The sequence below is a fragment of the Eimeria acervulina genome, genomic scaffold (assembly GCF_000499425.1).
Source record: "Eimeria acervulina Houghton genomic scaffold, Eah_scaff8, whole genome shotgun sequence".
Classification (NCBI taxonomy): Eukaryota; Apicomplexa; class Conoidasida; order Eucoccidiorida; family Eimeriidae; genus Eimeria; species Eimeria acervulina.
Window position 1 is genome coordinate 23,914 of NW_013549594.1, and position 19,244 is coordinate 43,157.

The 19,244-nt window shown below is 52.9% G+C and overlaps 3 protein-coding genes across 3 annotated transcripts; 1 reads left to right on the forward strand and 2 right to left on the reverse strand.

The window, feature by feature from the left end:
* Window positions 1-976: 976 nt before the first annotated feature.
* EAH_00002410 (hypothetical protein, conserved) lies at window positions 977-4,229 on the reverse strand (the record flags this gene model as incomplete). Its single annotated transcript, XM_013394383.1, has 4 exons — window positions 977-2,469; window positions 3,005-3,364; window positions 3,425-3,797; window positions 4,113-4,229. 4 exons carry the CDS (start codon window positions 4,227-4,229, stop codon window positions 977-979), a joined length of 2,343 nt encoding a protein of 780 aa, XP_013249837.1.
* A 668-nt stretch (window positions 4,230-4,897) lies between these two features.
* On the forward strand, window positions 4,898-10,693 carry EAH_00002420 (elongation factor G, putative; the record flags this gene model as incomplete). The annotated part of the gene is made up of 11 exons (XM_013394384.1): window positions 4,898-4,953; window positions 5,274-5,509; window positions 5,720-5,803; window positions 6,066-6,297; window positions 6,468-6,582; window positions 6,743-7,103; window positions 7,311-7,414; window positions 7,859-8,214; window positions 8,970-9,273; window positions 9,947-10,131; window positions 10,351-10,693. 11 exons carry the CDS (start codon window positions 4,898-4,900, stop codon window positions 10,691-10,693), a joined length of 2,376 nt encoding a protein of 791 aa, XP_013249838.1.
* A 1,285-nt stretch (window positions 10,694-11,978) lies between these two features.
* Window positions 11,979-18,977, reverse strand: EAH_00002430 (3-hydroxyisobutyryl-CoA hydrolase, mitochondrial precursor, putative; the record flags this gene model as incomplete). Its single annotated transcript, XM_013394385.1, has 10 exons — window positions 11,979-12,506; window positions 12,790-14,099; window positions 15,282-15,456; window positions 15,768-16,118; window positions 16,201-16,371; window positions 16,568-16,629; window positions 16,948-17,074; window positions 17,535-17,608; window positions 17,839-17,976; window positions 18,443-18,977. The coding sequence occupies 10 exons, from the start codon at window positions 18,975-18,977 to the stop codon at window positions 11,979-11,981; spliced, it is 3,471 nt and encodes a 1,156-aa protein (XP_013249839.1).
* Window positions 18,978-19,244: the final 267 nt, after the last annotated feature.

Sequence of the window (19,244 nt, forward strand, 5' to 3'; positions counted from 1 at the left end):
CTTAGCAGGTTGGGTTCTGGCGGGCAGCAACGGCGAAACCCGCGAGCTCCCTGGAGGTCCTTTACGTGGAAATAAGGCTTTAAGTACGTTTTTTTGTATTTAATTAATTGTATTTAATTGGTTTATTTGGAGGAGAAATTAAGGGGAGTAGGAGTTGCGAGCCCAGCAAACGCGGCGGCGCGAGCGGCCGCTGGGCAGACCAGGCAACAGAGTTATCAGTAGACACGTTCTTCCTTCGCATTGAAAACAACAAAACATATTAGTAATAGAAGGGAAAGTACAGGGAATTTTAATAGCATGGAAGAAATACGCAAATGATCCATAAGAAAACGGAAAACACGCAAAAACACTGAAACGACACGAAATAAAATACACGGATTAGAATGACACGCAACGTATCAATAGGAGAGGAAAGAATCACAAGTTTTAATGGAGGCAAGTGAAATTTATTAGTGTTTGTGGGCATTTGCGCCTTTTATCAACGTTTTTTTCTGCGAAGAGAAAAACGAAACGGAGTGCACGGAACGCAGGGGGTAGAGGAAAATAAATATTAAAACGGCGATAGGTGCCGCAAGTATATATAGGCGTGTGTATATCAATAGAACGGGAGGAAATGCATAGAGATATTAAGAGGAGGGACGACATTCACAAGAATATCTGAACAAAAAACGTTCAACAACATCAATGGGGATAAACGCAAAAACATTCATTCACAAAAATATTGGGAAGAGGAAAACGCGCAGAAGCATTGATCATCCAAAGGAGAACACACGAAAATATTCGTGAGGAGCAAGGCAACGCAAAAACCAGCAATACGAGGTGAGGAAATGCACAAGGATGATATTGAAAAAACGGATATGTTTAAGGAGGTTTGGAATTTTCCTTGGAGCGAAACGCCGCATTCCCCTCCATCGGGAGGGTCGGGCAATAAGCAGCTAAATCCTAAACCCTAAACCCGCACACCCACAGAAAAACCTTAAACGCTGATGCCCGCTTTGCTGCAGCTACGGATTTTGTGCCTCTTTTGGGGCTTGCTGCCGGGCAGTGAGGGGACGGCGCATTGAGGGGGGTTGTCTGTCGTTTGTTTCCTCTTCCTCTTTCTCTTTCCAGCCCTTTCCTTTCCTGCTGCAATGGCTGTCTTCTTTCCTGCTGTGCCTGCTTCTTCCGCCGCCTGTGATGCTGCTGCTTCTCCTGCAGCTGTTGTTGTCGCTGCTGCGATTGCTGCTGCTGGGGGTACGGCCCTGCAGATGGTCGCCAGGAAGAAGCCCCTGCACCTGTGTGTGTGTGGGGATGCCCGAACACAGAGAGAACCAAACGTTTCTAGAGCATCTTTCAGCCTACTGCTGCTGCTGTCTCTGCATCCGCTGCTGCTGCTGCTGCTGGTCAATTGCTGCTGCATTTGTGCAACTGCTGCAGACGGCGGGAACCACCCTGAATGAAGGTGGGGACGGCACACCTGCCAATCGTGAACGATATCTTTCTGCTGCTGCCGCTGCAGCCCCACATTGAGCAATACGCCTTCATTCTCGTGCACGTACAGCGAGCACGTTGAGTAGCAGACGAGGCCCACAGCAGGGAAGGCAGAAAGCGCATGTAGCAGCAGTTTTTGCTGCACTGCAACGAGACGCGAAACCCTGTCCTCTTCTTGTGCCGGTGGCACAACAGAAGGAAGGGAGGCCGCACATGAGGGGGCCCCCTCATGGGGGGCCCCTGGAGCTGCCTTATCTATACCACTCCCTGAAGGGTTACAAAGGCCACCCCAAGTCTTCCACCCTTCCCAGCTCCAGTGCAGCAGGTCCGGGGGCTCGTCCGCAGCAGCAGCAGCAGTGGGAGCACATTTAGTTGGTGCTGAAGCAGCAACTGCCGCTGCTGGTGACGGTGCGAAGCCGTTCGCTTCGCTGGCCTCCTCTGTTGTTGCTGTCGCAGCGGCGTCTGTTGCTTCTGTTGCAGCTGTTACTGCTGCTGCCGCTGCTGTTGCTGCTGCTGCTGCTGTTGCTGCTGCTGCATGCGTCGGAAGGCCGCTGCCTGAACAGGAAGGGTCCAATAAAATTTTCTGTGCCCAGCAAAAAGGTGGGACAGTCCCCCTTACAGCAACAAAATCTGCTCTCCGGACCTCTATCAGCAGCAGCGGCACAGATGCAGCTAGCTGCGGATAGCTTGCTGCAGCGGGTGCTGCTGCTGCTGCTCCTGCAGGGGGTGCTGCTGCGGCAGATCGGGGCGGCTCATCAAACCGAGCGAAATAAAGAGGCTGCTTCTTTGCCAACTCCGCGAGCCTCCGGAACTCCTCCATGTCGCTGCCGTTGCTGCGGTTGCTGCTGCTGCTCCTGCTGGCTGCGTGCTTCTGGGTGCAGCAGGGAGACAGATAAGGCCCCCGCAACGCAGCCTCCTGCTGCAGCCTTCGCAGCATTGCAGCAAGCCGCTTCGTGTCTCTCTCAAGAACGATTAAATGACCCCTTGTGCCTAGCATATCTGCAAAAGCAGCATCAGCAGCACCAACTTCAGCAGCATAAATGCCTGGGGCCGGGCTAACAGCCATACGTACACCAATCGCCAGGAAAACATGGCAGCAACTAAACGGTGCAGCTGAAGCAGCAACAGCAGCAACAATAACACAAGAGAGACAACCACGGCCAACGCTGCCCCAGCCTTCACCGTGGTACCAGCAGGAGCATAGCAGCAGCACCACCACCAGCGGCTGCTGCTGCTGCTGCTGCTTCTGCTGCAATGAGAGCAACGGAAACACCCGTAGCATTAACGAATGCTGCAGCAGCCGCTGTTTCTGAACAGCTCTCGAGACATATACAAAAGTGTAACCTCACAGCCGGCAACGCAACGCGAGGTGCGCAGACACTGCAAAGGTAAGCAGCAGGCGGATTGCACCATTGATAAGGTGTATGCACACCGCAAAAAGCACCAACAGAAATACAGCCCCACGCAGACACATCACTGCAGCAGCAAAAAAAAAGCAGAGCAGCAAACGCAGTAGCAGCAGCAGAAGCTGTACCAATTATATGGAGTGTTTTGCTGCCTGGTGCAGCACATGCCTCAAGTACGATGTCCCCTTCTGCTACTGCAGCAGCAGCAGCAGCAGTACAGCTGGCCCTGTCTTGAAGAGACACAAACCCTCTCGGCACAAGCTCGTGCAGCAGCAGCCCCTGCTGGTGCTCTTGCTGGTGCTGCTGCTTCATGAGCTGCTCCTGAGGCACCAGTTGCTGCTGCCCCTCCTTACTATCCTTTCCCGCAGCTTCCGCCTCTTCCGGCCGCTGCTGCTGCTGATTTTGCTTCCGGCGCTGTTTTTGCTGCTGCTGCTGCGTTTGTTGCTGCTGCGGTTGCTGCTGCAGCAGGCGTGCTGCAGTAGCAGGAACTGCAACGACGCAAGGCAGCAGGGGATCTAAAAGGGCCCAAGATATGCAGGAGGAATTACCCCTGAGGAACTCTGCTGCTGCTGCTGCGTCCCACAGGCGTCTGTTCACCCGGAGGTACCTGGGGATTGCTGCTGCTGTTGCTGCTGCTGCTGCTCCAGCAGAAGCTTCAGCTGCTGCTGCATTGAACAGATGCCGCAGCTGCGATTCGTGAGCCAGCAACTCCCGCCTCAGCTGCCCCCCTCCTTCTATTCCCTTTGGAGACAGCAGCAGATCGCGCAGCATCAGCAGCAGCAAATACTCCTTCTTTCCTGCTGCTGCTTCTGACGTGGGAACCCCTTCTGCTACAGAAGAAAAACTCGCCAGGCCCACTTCATGCAGCAGCTGCTGCAGCAGCGGACGCACTGCCAGCGTCTTCGACAGCAGCGCATACACCTGAGCAGCAGCAGCAAAAGTAACAGAAGCAGAATCAGCAACAACTCAGTCGTCTTCCCCACGACGCCATTACCAGCAGCAGAAGCAGCGTCACTAGCAACCGCAGGAACAACCGCAGCAACAGGAGCAGCAACAACATAATGAACAGCAGGAGCAGCAGCGTCAGTAGCATGGGCATGAACAGCATGAGCAGCAGCAGCATGAGCAGCAGCAGCATGAGCAGCAGCAGCATGAGCAGCAGTAGCAGCATTAGCAGGATCAGCATAGGCACCAGGCGCAGCAGAAGCACCATGAGCAGCAACAGGGGGATCCTACCCTCGCAAGTGCTTTTGGGGGGGGCCTGGCGACTCCATAGAGGGCCGCCCGTAGCCCAATTTCCTTTGAATCCATCTGCTGCAGCACCGCTGCAGCGTGTCGGTACACATCCGCCATCCTTACTGCAGTAGCAGGAGCAGCAGCAGCAGCAGAAGCAGCGACGATGCCTTTTCAAGGCAGCACTGAAGCACCGCGTGCGACGCAGGAACAGCAGGAGGCGCAGCAGCCGCGTAAGCCGACAACCACGCAAACAGGGGCCCCCGGGCAACAGATCAGTCTCAGCGCAGGGGACCCCAAACTTTGAGAAGACCTGCACTCTGAAGCCTATGCAACGCAGCAGGTAGCAGCATAGGGGCCCCAAATGTCCGCTGCGACCCCTCGGCCGAACCCCACAACTGCGTTCAACAGAGAGCCCAGGGGCCCCGGGGGCCCCCCTCAAGGCAGAGACGTGCTTCCCCGAAAAGCTGCAGCGGAAGGCGTGGAGAGACCCTAAGCATTAAACCGTAAACCCTGAACCCCAAACACTTCATCCAAAACCCTAGGGCTAAATCCTATCAGGCCATAATGGCTAATGCTCCTCCTCAAATGAGAACTGGTGGAAGTATACTTAGAACTCAACAGGAGGCAAAACGCTTGATGAAAATCTCTACAATGTTTGGGCCCCTGGGGGCCCCCGCTGGGGGCCCCCCGCTGGGGGGCCCCCGGGGTCGTCGGCTTCGGGGGCCCCACACTGGGGCATCTCAGGCAGCGCAGCAGCAGCGCGAGTTGTTGAGTGTACTTCGGTTATGTTCTTTTTTTACTTGACCCTGGAAGGCGATTTGAAGGCAAAAAACAACGAGAGGTTAGCATACACCCGACACAGGATTTGCAGTTCTCTCTCGAGGGTTTAGGGTTTAGGAAGGACGGGCATTAGGGTCTTAAAAACCCTATATGACGGCTTGTGGAGAAGCCTGCGGGAAACCCTCAACCGGAAGCCCTAAGCCTTGGAACCTATGTCCTAAGCCCTAAACCCTAAACCCTCAGGATGAACCCCTGGATCATCTGCTCCTCTGGGGGGCCTTCTATGGGCCTCCGGCTCCCTAGGGTTCTGGGGGGGGGGCCTTTGGGGGCCTTCAGGGGGCGCCTTGCTGCTGCTTCTGGGCGTGGGCGCCCCCCACACAGAGCGTCCCCAACGCCAGCAGTTGCAGCAGCAAATGCAGGAGCAGCAGCAGTAGCTGCTGCTGCTGCTCCGGAGGGGTCCCGGGGATTCTTCAGGCCCCGATTCTTCTCGTCAGCTTCTGGGGGCCCCCAGGGGCCCCCCGATGAAGCAGGGAGGAGCCGAATACGAAACATTGGGATCAGCGCACACATTGACAGCGGCAAAACAACCCTCACTGAGCGCATTCTCTTTTACACGGGTGAGGCGAAGATATTTAGGGTCTAGAGTTTAAAGCTTTGGGGTTTAGGGTTTATGGTCAGCAGCGACACAGAGAAAAAGGAGTCGAGGCTCCCGGGTTTGCTAACCAGGGGCTCGGGTAGAGACCCACCACACTGCACTGGTGAATACGGGTGGGAGCTCAAGGTTTAGTGTTTAGGGTTTAGGGTTTAGGGTTTACGGTGTATCGTAGGTCGTATAGCGGAGATCCACGAGGTGAGGGGCTCCGACGGCGTCGGAGCCAAGATGGACTCCATGGAACTCGAAAGGGAAAAAGGTTTGCCGAGCAATAAAACCCTAAACCCTAATCGCCACAGGCTAAATCCTAATTGGTGCATCCTAATCCCTAGCCTGAATCCTAAGCACCATACCCAAAACCTAGCTTCAACCCTAGTCCTAAACCCTTTCCTAAACTCTAACATTTAAACTCTAAACCCGAAACCCTGTTAAATGACGGCCGTTTGTTGCCTGCTCTCTCTCCTTCCGGGGTGGATCCTTCTGCGACAGTTTAGGGTTTAGGGTTTCGAGTTTGTGTGCAGGTATAACGATTCAGTCGGCAGCGAGTTACTGCTCGTGGGAGCTGCCCGAGGGGCCCAATGGGGGGCCCTCTGCGGGCTCTTACACGGTGAATTTAATTGATACCCCTGGGCATGTGGACTTCACTGTGGAAGTGGAGAGAGCGCTGAGGGTTTTGGATGGAGCAGTGCTGGTGGTTTGTGGGGTCGCCGGCGTGCAGAGCCAAACCCTAACGGTGGACCGGCAAATGCGGAGGTAAACCTAAACCCTAAGCCGTGGCCTGAGAAGGATGAAACAAGGGTGCACGCCGACAGGGAAGGAGCACGCAGCTCCCGTGTAGGGGGCGGGGCTTCGTCGCTGCATTGGTGGCGGCTTTGGGTTTGGGTAATAGGGTTTAGGGTTTAGGATTTAGGGTTTTGCTACAGGTACGGGGTGCCCCGTTTGATATTCGTGAATAAGCTGGACCGAGATGGAGCGGATCCGTGGAGAGCACTGGCTGGCATTCGCAAACAACTCGGCATCAATGCTTTCCCCATCCAAGTAAACCCTAATTCTAAACCATAGGCGTAGACCCTATGGTGTAGACGCGGGCGTTGTCTGCTCACTGGCCGGCTTTACCGTTTACGGTTTGGGTGTAGGTTTTAAGGGTGAAGTGTTCCTTAGGGTTTAGGGTTTAGGGCTTCGGTTGTGCTTCGTTCAGGTTCCGATCGGGACGGAGGGCAAGCACCAAGGCGTCGTTGACTTGGTGTCTTTGGAGGCAGTTTATTTTAAAGGAGAGAAGGGCCAGAAGGTTGAGAGGAGTTCAGATATTCCTGCTGATCTGCTGCAGGAGGCGAAGCAGCGCCGCAGCGAGTTGGTGGAGGCGCTGGCTGAGAAGGACGAGGCCTTGGCTGAGGTGTACATTAACCTCGGAGACAACGTCCAGCCCTCAGATATTCATGAGGCCATCAGGAGACAAACACTTCAGCACAACTTCGTTCCTCTCCTTATGGGATCGGCGAAAGGCAACAAAGGCGTTCAGCCCCTGCTAGATGCTGTCTGCCGCTACCTCCCCGCACCACGTAAACCCCAATAAACCCTAATTCAAAACCCTAATGAACCCGTTGGCTGACCTTTTTAAACCCTGATGATGGTTATTAGTCACTTAACTCCTTTCCCGTAAACCCCCAAGCCCACGAACAGCACCAAACCCTCCTAGATAGAAAAGGAAGAACCCAGGCGGCGTGCCGAGGGCTTAGGGTTAAGAGTTTAGAGTTTACGGTTTGCAGAGGATCGCGTGCAAGTGGCGAAAGACTTGGACAGAGGAGAGGCAGAGGTTGAGCTGTCTTGCGATCCGAAGAAACCCTTTGTGGCTATGGCTTTTAAGATCCAAGTAAATGTCCCTAAACCCTAGCTCTAGACCCTAATGCTAAACCCTACTTGTAAACCTTATTTCTAAATCCACACTATTAACCCCAATTCTAACTCAAAATCTCGATCTCTCCACCCTGAATATTAACCCAAGTTGCAAACCCTAAACCCTATTGATAAACTCTCGTTACAAACAAACTTTATTGGGGAAGCAACTGTAAACCATACACCTTAATTTGAGGCTCAAATTGTGGACTCTAAATGCCTACCCGAATTAATTATACACCCTAACCCCCCAAACCCTACTTGTCTAACCCGTAAACCCTAACTTCGCCTTTATTTGAAGAGCCTGGGCGTTAACTGCTGTTTTCGCATGGTGAATATTTGCATTGTACACGCGTGTGTGTAGAGGGTCTACGGTTTAGGCTTTGGTTGCGTGTTGCTTGTGTTGCTGCTGGGCCTACAGGAGCTGCCTATCGGGCAGCTAACGTATTTGCGTTTATATCAGGGATCTTTACGCCGTGGGGAGTCTGTTGTGGACTTGAGCACTGGAAAGAAGCAACAAGTGAAGCGGCTGCTGCGCATGCATGCAGATGAGGCGCGGGAGGTGCAGCAAGCGGCAGCAGGAGACATCGTTGCAGTAGGGGGGTTGGTCTGTCATTCAGGTATAACTCTAACAGACGGACGAACCCAACTAGCCCTTAACTCAATGCATGTAGCAGATCCTGTCGTCTCCTTAGCTGTGCGAGTTGAGAAGAAAGACCACCAAAACAAGTTCGCGAAGGCACTCAACAGATTCCAGCGCGAAGACCCCACGTTCAGGTTCGATTCCCGGCGTTTTAAACCGTAATATCAATTACAGCAGTTATAACCCCAAGATGTACAGTCCAACTCCCAAAACCCTTACGAACCCTTGAACCACTGAAGCCCCATCTTAAGGCATAACCTTGGGAGTCCTTAAAGCCGACAAAACTTCTCAAAATCCTCAGCATACAAACTTGTGTAGACCCTAAACCCTAAGCTGTACTTCGTTGATAAAGAGCAAGATGTCTCTGTATGTGTGTCTAACCTCGCTGAATTGCATTCTATCTGTGTCTGAACGGGTTCTGAATTAGGATTTTAAACTATGGCTTCCTATTAGGGGTTCGTATTCGGGTTTTCTAGTGGGGCTCTGCGTTGCGGTATTGTACTGGGCTTTTCTAGTGGCTCTGCATTAGGGTTTGGAATTGGGGTTAGGTGTACGGGTTTTCTATTAGGGTTTTGTTTTTGGGTTCTGTACTAGGGTTTTTACTAGAGTATTATTGCATTGCATGCATTGCATTTGCAGTGAATTAGGGTTTCGCATGCGGGTTTCGTATGTGGATTTTCTCTTCTTGTATTGAATAAGGGTATTGAATTACTCTTTAGAAGACAGGTTTCGTATTTGGATTTTTTCTTTTTGTATTGAATGCGAGTATTGAATTATTGTGTAGAATACAAGTTTCGTATTCGTATTTTTTCTAATTGTATTGAATAAGGGTATTGAATTATTGTTTAGATTGCGGATTTCGTGTTCGGGGTTGGGTGTTTTCTGTCAGAGTGGGTCAGGACGCTGAGTCTGAAGAGACGGTAATATCCGGCATGGGGGAGTTGCACTTAGAGATATATTTGCAACGCATGCGACGCGAGTATGGTTTGGAGGTGGTAGCTGGGCGCCCTGGGGTACATTACAGAGAGACCCCAACACAGAGGGCTGTCTTTGACTTTACACACAAGAAACAAACAGGAGGAGCGGGACAGTTCGCTAGGATTTCGGGGTACTTTGAGCCCCTGAAGCCGCAAGAAGACGAACAGAAAACAACGGCAAACAGCAAACTCACCAACGTCTTCGTTAATGAAGTCGTAAGGCAAACAAACAAAAACGACAAAACATATAGCCACCAGCGATGAACAACGTATAGGCTACTACATTCCATACGCGAACCTCTTCCTAAGCAAAACAACAAACTCAGGATCCAACAAACGCCTTTTATATGTCATACGCCGGGGGATGAGGGATACGCACACACACGCAAGCATACCTACATACACGCATGCAAATATGTATTACTGCATATACCTATGTATGCATATGCATACATGCGCATAGACGCATATGTAGATGTACATACATATACGTATATATGCATGCATACGTGCATATATATAATATTTATACGTATATGTACATATTTGGGTATATATATCTAGGCTTGCAAGCCCATGAACTTCTAGGGCCAGTGATGAGGGCTAGAAGCACGCGCACAAATGTGTTATATATATATATATATATATAGTCTGTATAATATTTGCATGCATGTATATGTATGCATATACATGTATATATGCATATCTGTAGGTAAGTTGTTATATATGAATTTATTTTGAGTATTTCTTCACCGTGGGTATTCATTTTCTCTTATTGCCTCTTCTGCCAGTCGGAGTCGGCTTTCAAGGCCTTTAAAAGGAGGCAGCTGCAAGCGATACGATCTAGGAAGGGACTTGTTAGGTTATTCATGCTTTGTGTCTGCTGCAGGTGGGCAACGAAATCCCCCCCAACTTCATCGCCTCCATAGAAAGAGGCTTCTTTGAGGCGGCTCAGCGGGGGCCCCTCCTGGGGGCTCCCCTAGTCAACACGCGATTCGTTTTGCAGGGGGGGAAGGCCCACGACGTGGACTCGAGTGACCTTGCGTTTCGCCTAGCGGCGGCGGGGGCCCTCAGGTGCGCCAGTAGAGACAGTGGATTTGCTGCTGCTCTACTTCGAAGAGCACAAAGCAGAAGCAGCAGCAGCAGCAGAAGCTGGATGCGTATGTTTTAAGGGAGCCGGAGCAAGTTGCGCTGAAACAGCGAGTTAACTACTCGAGGGATTACGGGACCGCTGCCGCTGCTGCTACTTCTGCTGCTGCTGCTGCTGCTGCTGTTTCCTGTTTTGTTTCGCAGGGCATTTGCAGCAGAGAGTCTTCCTGTGGTGCTTGAGCCGTTGATGGTTGTGGAGGTGACTGCCCCCCGCGAGATGCAAGCAGCAGCTCTGATGCTGCTAAACAGGCGAGAAGGAAGCGTCTCCAGCTGTGCAACTGAAGGAGACACTGCATGCATATCCGCTCGCGTGCCGCTGCGGTGTATGTTTGGCTTCATTTCCGACCTCAGGGCCCACACCCAGGGACAGGGCGAGTTCACTATGACATTCGAATCATATCAACCCATGCAACACGCGCAGCAGCAAACCCTGATTCAGCAGATGCAGCAGCAGCAGCAGCAGCGCCAGCAAAAACACACTGCTTAAAGGACACACAATAGCAATAAACAGCAACAGAAGGAGACGAAGACTGGCTCCAAGAAAACCCCAGACAAGCAATATTTCCTTTAGTCTTGTAGACTTCGAACGAGAATACCGATGCTACACAGCGACAGCAGCAACAGCAACAGACAGCAACGGCAGATACAGCACGCCAGCACGAGCAGCAACGACAGCAACAAACCAACACCAGCACCCCCAGCAACAGCAGCAGCAGCGGTGCATACACCTGCAAAGGGCTTTGTATCCACAGTAGCATATTTTGGGCTCCTGTATAATGAATCAGTGCTGATATTACCAATAAGTGAAGCTGCAGCAGGTGGGCTGCTGCAGCAGACCTACTGCAGAAGGCGAGCTGCTACACAACTGCCTCTGTCTGCCTCCGGTAGCTATTGCTGCTGCTGGTCTGCTGCTGCTCGGAGACAGAAGCAGGTGCTGCTTGTCTTTCGTGGGCTTGCCGACAGACATCAACGGTGGCACACTAATAAGGACAGGGAGGGACAGCCCTGAAGGGAAACAGACCTTATGAGAGACGGATTCAAAGAGAGCCATATTTAGAGATAGAGAAGGACCCAGAAGAGAGACACTCTAGCGAGAGGAAACAAACCCAAGAGAGACAAGCTAAAGAGAGACAGGCTGCAGACCTAAGAGAGAAAAGCTAAACATAGACAGGCTACAAATCTAAGAGAGATAAGCTAAAGAGAGACAGGCTTGAAGAGAAAGATAGTTGGAGAACGAGAGACGCCTAAGTAGAGACAAACAGAGGCTTGCGATATACTTAAAAGATACTGCCTTCTGAACCTTCTTTTTCTTTTCTTTTGTCAGCAAACAAAAAAAAACAACAAAACCCAACACCGCTCCAAACCCAAAGCAATCCAAATCCCCAAACAAGCAAACAGCGAACATAAACGCATTGCTGCCGCAGCTTGTGCTGCCTTTGCAGCAGCCGCACCAGCAGCAGCAGCAGCAGGAGCAACACGCGCAGCCGTTGCAGCGGGAGCAGCAGCACGAAAAGCTGCAGCAGCAAATGCCACCTGATGCAGAATATAAGGTTAGAGATTAGTGGGGGGAAAAGAGCGAGAGACAGCAGCAGACGGCTGACTTTGCTGCAGTAGCAGCAGCTGCTCTGCAGTGTACACACACTCCACAACGATGTCCTCTTCGATTCGGTTCCCTTAAACCGCAGCAGCTGGTGCACAAGCTCACCATAGGCGCTGTTGGTGCTGCAGCAGCACTCAATGCCGCAACAGCCCTGCTGCTACTCCTGCTGCTGCTAGAAGCAATCATCTGGCATGTGCTGCGGCCCTGCCAGGAGCAGCGCCATCCGTCTTGACTTATCTACGCGCCGTTTTGCTGGAGAGGGTGTCGGGTCTGCTGCTGCACCTGCTGCTGCTGTTGCACCTGCTGCTGCTGGTGCGTGTTCCTTAGGAGGCCCTTTTGCTGCAGTTTTAAGGACGTGCTGCCAGAGTTGCTTTATGCCCGAGCCTGTGCGGGCAGAAACGAGGAAGACAGGGACTTGCTGCTTCGACTGTTGGTGCTGCTGCTGCTGCTCTTGTTGTTCCAGGGGTGAGGTATCTGCGGCAAAGGGATTTTGCACGGTTCTGAAGAAGCCTGCTGGGCCATTAATGCTGCTGCTGCAGCAGCTGCTGCTGCTGCTGCTGGTGTCGTCGTGTTCATCGCTTTCGTCTTTGTTGTTGTTGCTGTTGCGTTTCTGCTGCTCCACTAGCAGCTTCAGCCGCAACTGCAGCAAATAGGGGGGAAGCAGAAGTTGTTTGAAATCCGATAGATTCTCCACCAGATCCTGCGAGCAGCAGCAGCAGCAGTGACAGCAGCAGCAGCAATGCAAAGAACAGCAGCAGCAGCAGAAGCAATGGAGAAGCCAGCACCAGCAGCAACGGTGGAAACAGCAGAAGCAGCAGCAGCAGCAGCAAATCAACAACCAGCGGCAACGGGGGCACCAGCAGCAATTGACAGCTGCAGCAGCAGCGCCAGCAGAGAACAACGGCAGCAGCAACAACAGCAAACCACCACGGCAGCAGTAGCGGCAATGACAGAAGCAGCAATCAGCAAGAACAGCAACAGACCACAAGCTGCTTGGAGCTCAGTCTGTCTTCCTTCGTGACCGCAATTGCTGTTGGGATTTGCTGCTGCAGCAGCAGCCGCATCAGCGCAGCATCGTGGGCTCCCATGCCTCTCCTGCCGTCTACCAGCAGCAGCACTTGCTGCAGCTTCTGTTGCTGCTGCTCTTTGCGCTGTATGTACACCTCTAAAGTGCGAGATATCTGCCGCGTCTTCTCTGGGGAGATGCCTTCTGTATAGCCATACCCCGGGAGATCCGCAAGGACAAGGGCCCCCCGCTGCAGCTGCTGCCGCAGCTTCTGTTGCTGTTGCTGCTGCCGCTGAGCAGCTGCTGCAGCAACGCTGAAAAGGTAAAAATCGATGGCCTGGGTGCGCCCAGGGGTGCGGGAGGAGCGGGCGTGAGGAAGCTTGCTGTTGCTGCTGTTGCTGCTGCTGCTGGTGTTGTTGCTGCTGCTGCAGAGTTTGAAGAAGGCGTTTATAAGCGAAGATTTACCCACATTACTGCGCCCAGCAACAGCAACTTCCGGCAGCTGCTGCTGCTGCAGCACCCCCTGCAGCAGCTGCTGCAGCAGCCGCTCCCGCAGCGTGCTGCGGGCTGTATCAGCTGCAACAGGTGGGGCCCCCTCCTCTTCCTCAGCAGCAGCATCAGGAAGGATGTGGGGGGGGAAGTATTCACGGAGTTCTCCACCACTGGCTTCCTGCTGCTTCTGCTGCAGCTGCTGCTGGTGCTGCTCCTCCACCTCCTCCTTGCGGTGTATAGGCAGCAAGAACGACCCCAAGAACGACGGCTTCAGGCGACTGTAGTCTCCCGACTTGAGCACTTGCTGTAACTTGCTGCTGCTGCTGCTGCTGCTGCTGCTTGAAATTGCAGCCTCAATGGGTACGCCGAGCTTGGGTTTGGGGAGTGGCCCCATGGGGCCCCCTAAGGCCCAGAGCCCCTCTTGCTGCCTCAGGCCATCAAGAAAACTTGTAAGGGATTTCTTACGGGTACCTTCGCCTTCATCTTGAAGAGACAGAGGGGAAACAGGATGAGCAGCAGAGGGCCTTGTTGCACCTGCTTGCTGCCGCTGCTGCTGCTGCTGCTGCCGCCGGCGCTGCTGCTGCTGGTGCTGCTTCACTGCAGCGGATCCTTGTGAGCTTTTCCGCGGCCTGCCTGCTGCAAACCGTGAAGATGAACGGGGACCCCCATGGTGGGCCCCCCTCAAGGCAGCAAATCCAGGAATGGAGGTCTTGCCAACGCAGCCGCAGTGGAGGAGGGGCCCGCATGCAGCAACGGCAACAGCAGCGGCACATGGAAGGAGCCGCAGAAGCGGCACTGAGATAAGCAGCAGCAACAGCTGCAGATACCGTTGCTGCATCTGCAGGGAAGAGCTGCAGCAAGAGATTTGCCGAAGTTTACAGACTTCTCCTGAAGCCCAGGGGGCCCTGCCCCCCTATGACTTCTCTGCGCCTTGTTCAGCTGAGTTCTCCATATCATACTTGATACACCCTAAAGCCAAAAGCCTAGACCCTACAAAACCCAAAACCCCAAACCCTAGACACTTGGCCCTACTTCAAAACCAGTGCGCTATGGCAAGCACAGCATTCTCCTGGTCCTCTAGAATAACGGGTTTCCGTCAATACTTTCGAGCAAAAGATCTTCGCTTCAAAGGGCCCCCTAGGTCCCCTTGGAACTCCAGGGGGGGGCCCCGGGGGCCCCAGCGGCCCTTCGGAGGCCCCCCGTGGAGTTGATGCCGGCAGAGGAGGGTGCAGAGCAGCAGAAAGTATAGATATATGAAATAAATTCATTATCTGTTTGCATAGTTTTGCTTTATTCGTTGTTTATAGAGATGCTGCAGCGAAGGGCATTACGGGGGGCCCCCTCATTGAGCAAGGGTGTAGCAGCTGTTTGTTTGGATATTGATCGGGTGTTTGCTTCTCTAATTATTTTAAACTGGATTTCAATTTATAGATTATGTTTCTCCTTTAATTTCAACTTTATTGTAAGGGGTTTGCACAGACACCACCCACCCTCATCTGTAAGGCGACGAGAAAGAAGGGGCTTTATTGAGGGTCTATGCAGCGCAATTACATTATAATGTATTATATATATTATATAATGTACTGTTGCATATATACTTACCCTACTATATAATAAATTGCATAATGTATTGGATGACGCTTAAGTACATATATATATATATTTAATATATATAATATATATTAACGTGCATGAATACTTATTCCACAATAATATATACAACAATGTCTTGGATTATATATCAGCAGCAGTATCTGCTGCTGCTGCTACTGCTGTGGCAGCAGTAGCAGAAGATATTTGTGCTGCGTTTAATTAAACTTGTATTTAAGTACGCTTAAGTAAAACACAGAAAAATTTAATAGGAAACGCAGCAAACGCAGCACAAGTCTCCAGGCTTCGAGGGCAAAACTAAACCCTATACCCTAAGACCAACAATGCGTGACTACGAATCTGTATGCATAGACAGCATGCAGGCACCCTTTAAGCATCTGTAATGGGGACAAGTAGCCACTCCTGCTGCTGCTGCTGCTGCAGCTGTTGCTGCTGCTTCTGCCTCTTCTGCCTTCATAGCCTCGCTAACCGCAAAGGAATACTCGACTGGAAGACTTGGGCCACTGCAGCGTCGCTGACTTCCCTGAGGGTGCTGGGCTGCCTGTACACCGCAGCACACAGGTGCAGCACACAGAAACCCTACGCAAATCCTAAACCCTACACTGAAACTTAAACCCTAAGGCCTGCGCTGAAACCTAAACCCTAAACCCTACACTGAGAGAACCTAAACTCTAAACCCTACATGGAAAGCCTGTGCAAACTCTAAACCCTCCACTGAGGAGACCCTCCGGTGGAAAGCCTAAGGCCTAAGTCAGCGTGAGTGTAGAATGAGGAATTAGGGTTTGACGTTTAGGGGATAGGGTTTGCTCACCACTGGGGGTTTTTGTCCTTGTCCAGGAGAAGGGCCCGAACCCCCTCTTTAAAATTTGCATTCGAAAGTCCTGCCATGTTGCACATCAACACCAACTCAATCTGAAGGGCCTCTCGCAGAAGCTGCAGCCGCTGTTGCTCCTGCTGGTGCTGCCCTGTCTTGGGCGCCCCCTCCAAGGCCCCGCAAGCGGCTATACCGCCTGCTGCTGTCTCTGTTGGCGCTGCTGCTGCCTCTGCTGTTGCTGCTGCTGCTGCTGCTGCTGTGGCCTTCTCTCTGTCCCGAATGGCTTTAAAAGAGACAGCAAGAGACAGCGGGCAGGCGCGCTGCATAGTGCTGAGGGTCTTGCGGCACCAACTGCTACTCGCATTCTCTTCCAAGGCAGCCACAAGGCTCTGCACGCAAACCCTAAACCTTAAAGCCCTAAACCCTGAGCCCAAACCCCAAATCCCTAAACCCTTAGCCCTAAACCCTTACCTGCAGCGACTTGGCGTTAGCGAAATACCGCTCTAAGAACTGCAGCAAATCAGGCTGAAGCAGCCGATCTGCTTCCGGGGGGGTCGCAGGGGCCCCTAGAGGGGCCTCCCTGCGCATTTCGTCAAGAATTTGGGAGGCCCAAACCTTGGGGTCGGCGTGGAGAGGCGGCCCCTAACGAAAAGCAGCAACAAACCCTAAACCCTAAACCCTAAATGTTTCTTTTTCATCGACATGCGAAGTTTCCGCAGGAGCAGCAATAGGCTCCCCACAATCAACTTGGTAGAAAATTCCTGCCTAATGCGGGTTTAGCGTTTAGGGTCTATAACATGGCTTTTTGGGTTTAGGGCTTAGGGTTTAGAGGCCGCACTTCTTGCAGGCGGGCAATGGCTCCCGGGAGCAGGGCCGATGGCAGGTAGTGGGTTGCGAACCCTGAAAAATAACCAGCAGCAGCAACAGCAGCAGCAGCAACAGCAGCAGCAGCAACAGCAGGGGTGCTCGAAGAAGTTGGCAAAGAATAGAGGAGGCAGAAACGGCAGAATAGCAGTGTCTGCACCCCACACCAAATTCCACCCAGCAGCAACGGCAGCAGCAGTAGTAGCAGCAAGAGCACGGGCAACAGCAGCAGTTGCAGCAACTGCAGCAGCCAGAGCACAAGCAACAACGTCAAAAGCTGCAGCAGGAGAGAGCGCACGAGCAACAATAGAAACAGCAGCACTAGCAACAGCAGCAGCATCAAGTGCAGCGGACCTGTTTGCATGAGGTCTGCTGCTCTTAGTTTCTCGCCCGTGAGGGCCAGAAAGAGTCCCAGCCCGCGAGGCCTCACCTCAGCAAAGGCCTGAGTCATCCCCGCGTCAGGGAACAGCCCAATGTGAACCTGAAACAGCAGCAGCAGCAGCAGGAATGCCAGCAGCAGCAAAATACGCAGCAGCAGCAAAAGCGACAGCAGCACCACCACAAACGGCAGCAGCAGGAGAGACACCAGGAGCAGCACAAGCGGCAGCAGCAGGAACGACAGCAGCAGCAGTAGAACGACCAAGAGCAGCAGCAACGACGAATGCAGCAGCAGCATCAGTAGCAGCAGCAGAAACGACCGCATCAGCAGCAGCACAAGCAACAGGAGCAGCAGCACAAGCAGCAGCAGTAGCAGCACAAATGGCAGCAGCAGAAAAGGCGGGCAGCAACCTAGCAAAGCAAGGCAGCGGGGATCAAGCGCCTACAGCCCAACCACTGCAGCAGCAGGATCAACACGTCGGCCGCCAGACACGACACAACACTGGCAGCAAGTGTGGCAGCAGCAACTTCGGCGGCAGCAGCAGCAACAGCAGCAGCATCACCTCTGGCATTGAGAACAAGGTGTTCTCAGTACACACACGAAGCCCTCCGTGTACAGACAGCCCGACTCCGCCACCTGCAGCAGCAATCCTATTTAATACCCCAACAAGACTATGATGCAGAACTTAGCTGCTGCTGCTGCAGTCATTGTTGGGGCTGCTGCTGCTGGAGCTGTTGCTACTGCTGCTGTTTTTGCTGCTGCGGCAGTCGCCTGTGGTGCGGTTGCTACCGGGTGTGGTGGCGCTTAGCGGCGCAAAGTTCATGAGTGGTGAGTTGAGGGTTTAGGGTTCAGGGTTTAGGGTTCACCGATGACAATGCCGTCCCAGAGGGCCACCACTGGGGGCCCTCTTTGCTGCGCCAAATAAAAGTCGAGAGAATATTCGAGAGAAAAAAAAGAAATGACAGCCTCTGGACTACCTGCAGCAATGGCCCTCACATCTCCACCTGTGCATACACCCCAACGCACCAAGCAGCAGCAGCAATAGTAGCAGTAGCAGTAGCACAGAATGCAGAGCAGCGAAGGCGATAGAGACAACAGGCACCTCCTTGTAAACACAGAAAAAAGAAGAAGACAGACAAACCAAATCCTTCAAGGACAGATGCTGCTCATGTTCCTGTTGCTGATGCTGCTGCTCCCTGTTGCTGCTGCTGCTGCTGCTGCTGCCTTTCGGTTGCCGAAAGAGCTCCCTTTGCTGCTGTCCTTGCCTCAGCTACATGTGCTGCAGCTGCTGTGGCCGCTGCTCCTTTTGCGTCACTGCTGCTGTAATACGTCTGCAGCAGCTGCAACAGCAGCAGCTGCTGCTACTGCTGCTTTAGCATGAGTTGATAGAGGGACAATATGCACAAAACGCGAGAACAAGTGCTTTTGGTTTGGGGTTTATACGGGGTTTCAGGTGTACAGACAGCTCACCTGCAGAAAATATTTTATCTCCTTCGCCTCTGAGGATGACAAGGGCATTTGTTTCTCCGTTTCGCTCAAGGGAGAGCAGCAGCTGCTGCAGCTGCTGCAGCAGCGGAAGGGATAAAGCATTGAGACGCTCCGGGCGATTCAAGCTCACAGTAAAGACAGAGGGGGCCCCCCGCGGCCCCCGACGCTCTTCCACCAGCAAAGGGTCACCTTCCGACCCTTGAGAGCTTCTGCTGCTGCAGCTTGTGCTGCTGCTGCTGCTGCTGGTTGTGATGTCGTTGGTGCTGCTGCTGTTCTTGCTGCTGCTGCTGCGGGCGTTGCTCGGTGGGTTGCTGCTGTTACCTCCGCTAGATATACCCATGCGACGGCCAGAAGCCGAGAGCCACGTGGAAGACTGCTGTTGCTGCCCCTTCTGCTGCTGCTGCTGCTGTAGCAGCAGCTGCTGCTGCTGCTGAGGCATAGGTGCAGGTGAATAGCCCCAGAGGGCTCCAAGCCGTCCGAAGGTACGGGCCCTTGTTACACCGCGTAAGTCTTTCATTCGATCGTTGCCCTACGAATTCCCACTAAACCCTAAACCCTAAACCCTAAACCGTATGCCTCAAACACTCACCCCCCTTGTTTCAGTGGATTCTGGCGACAAGCTCCTAGTAAGACCCTCAAAGCTGCCGCCTTCCTGTTTGAGATTAGGGTGTAGGGTTTAGAGTTTAGGGTTTTGGGATTATGGGTTAGGAGCTCCCTCCGCTCTACCCTCGACAGAGCGAGCAGCACGCCCAGCGCTTGGCGTTTATAGCTACACACTAAACCC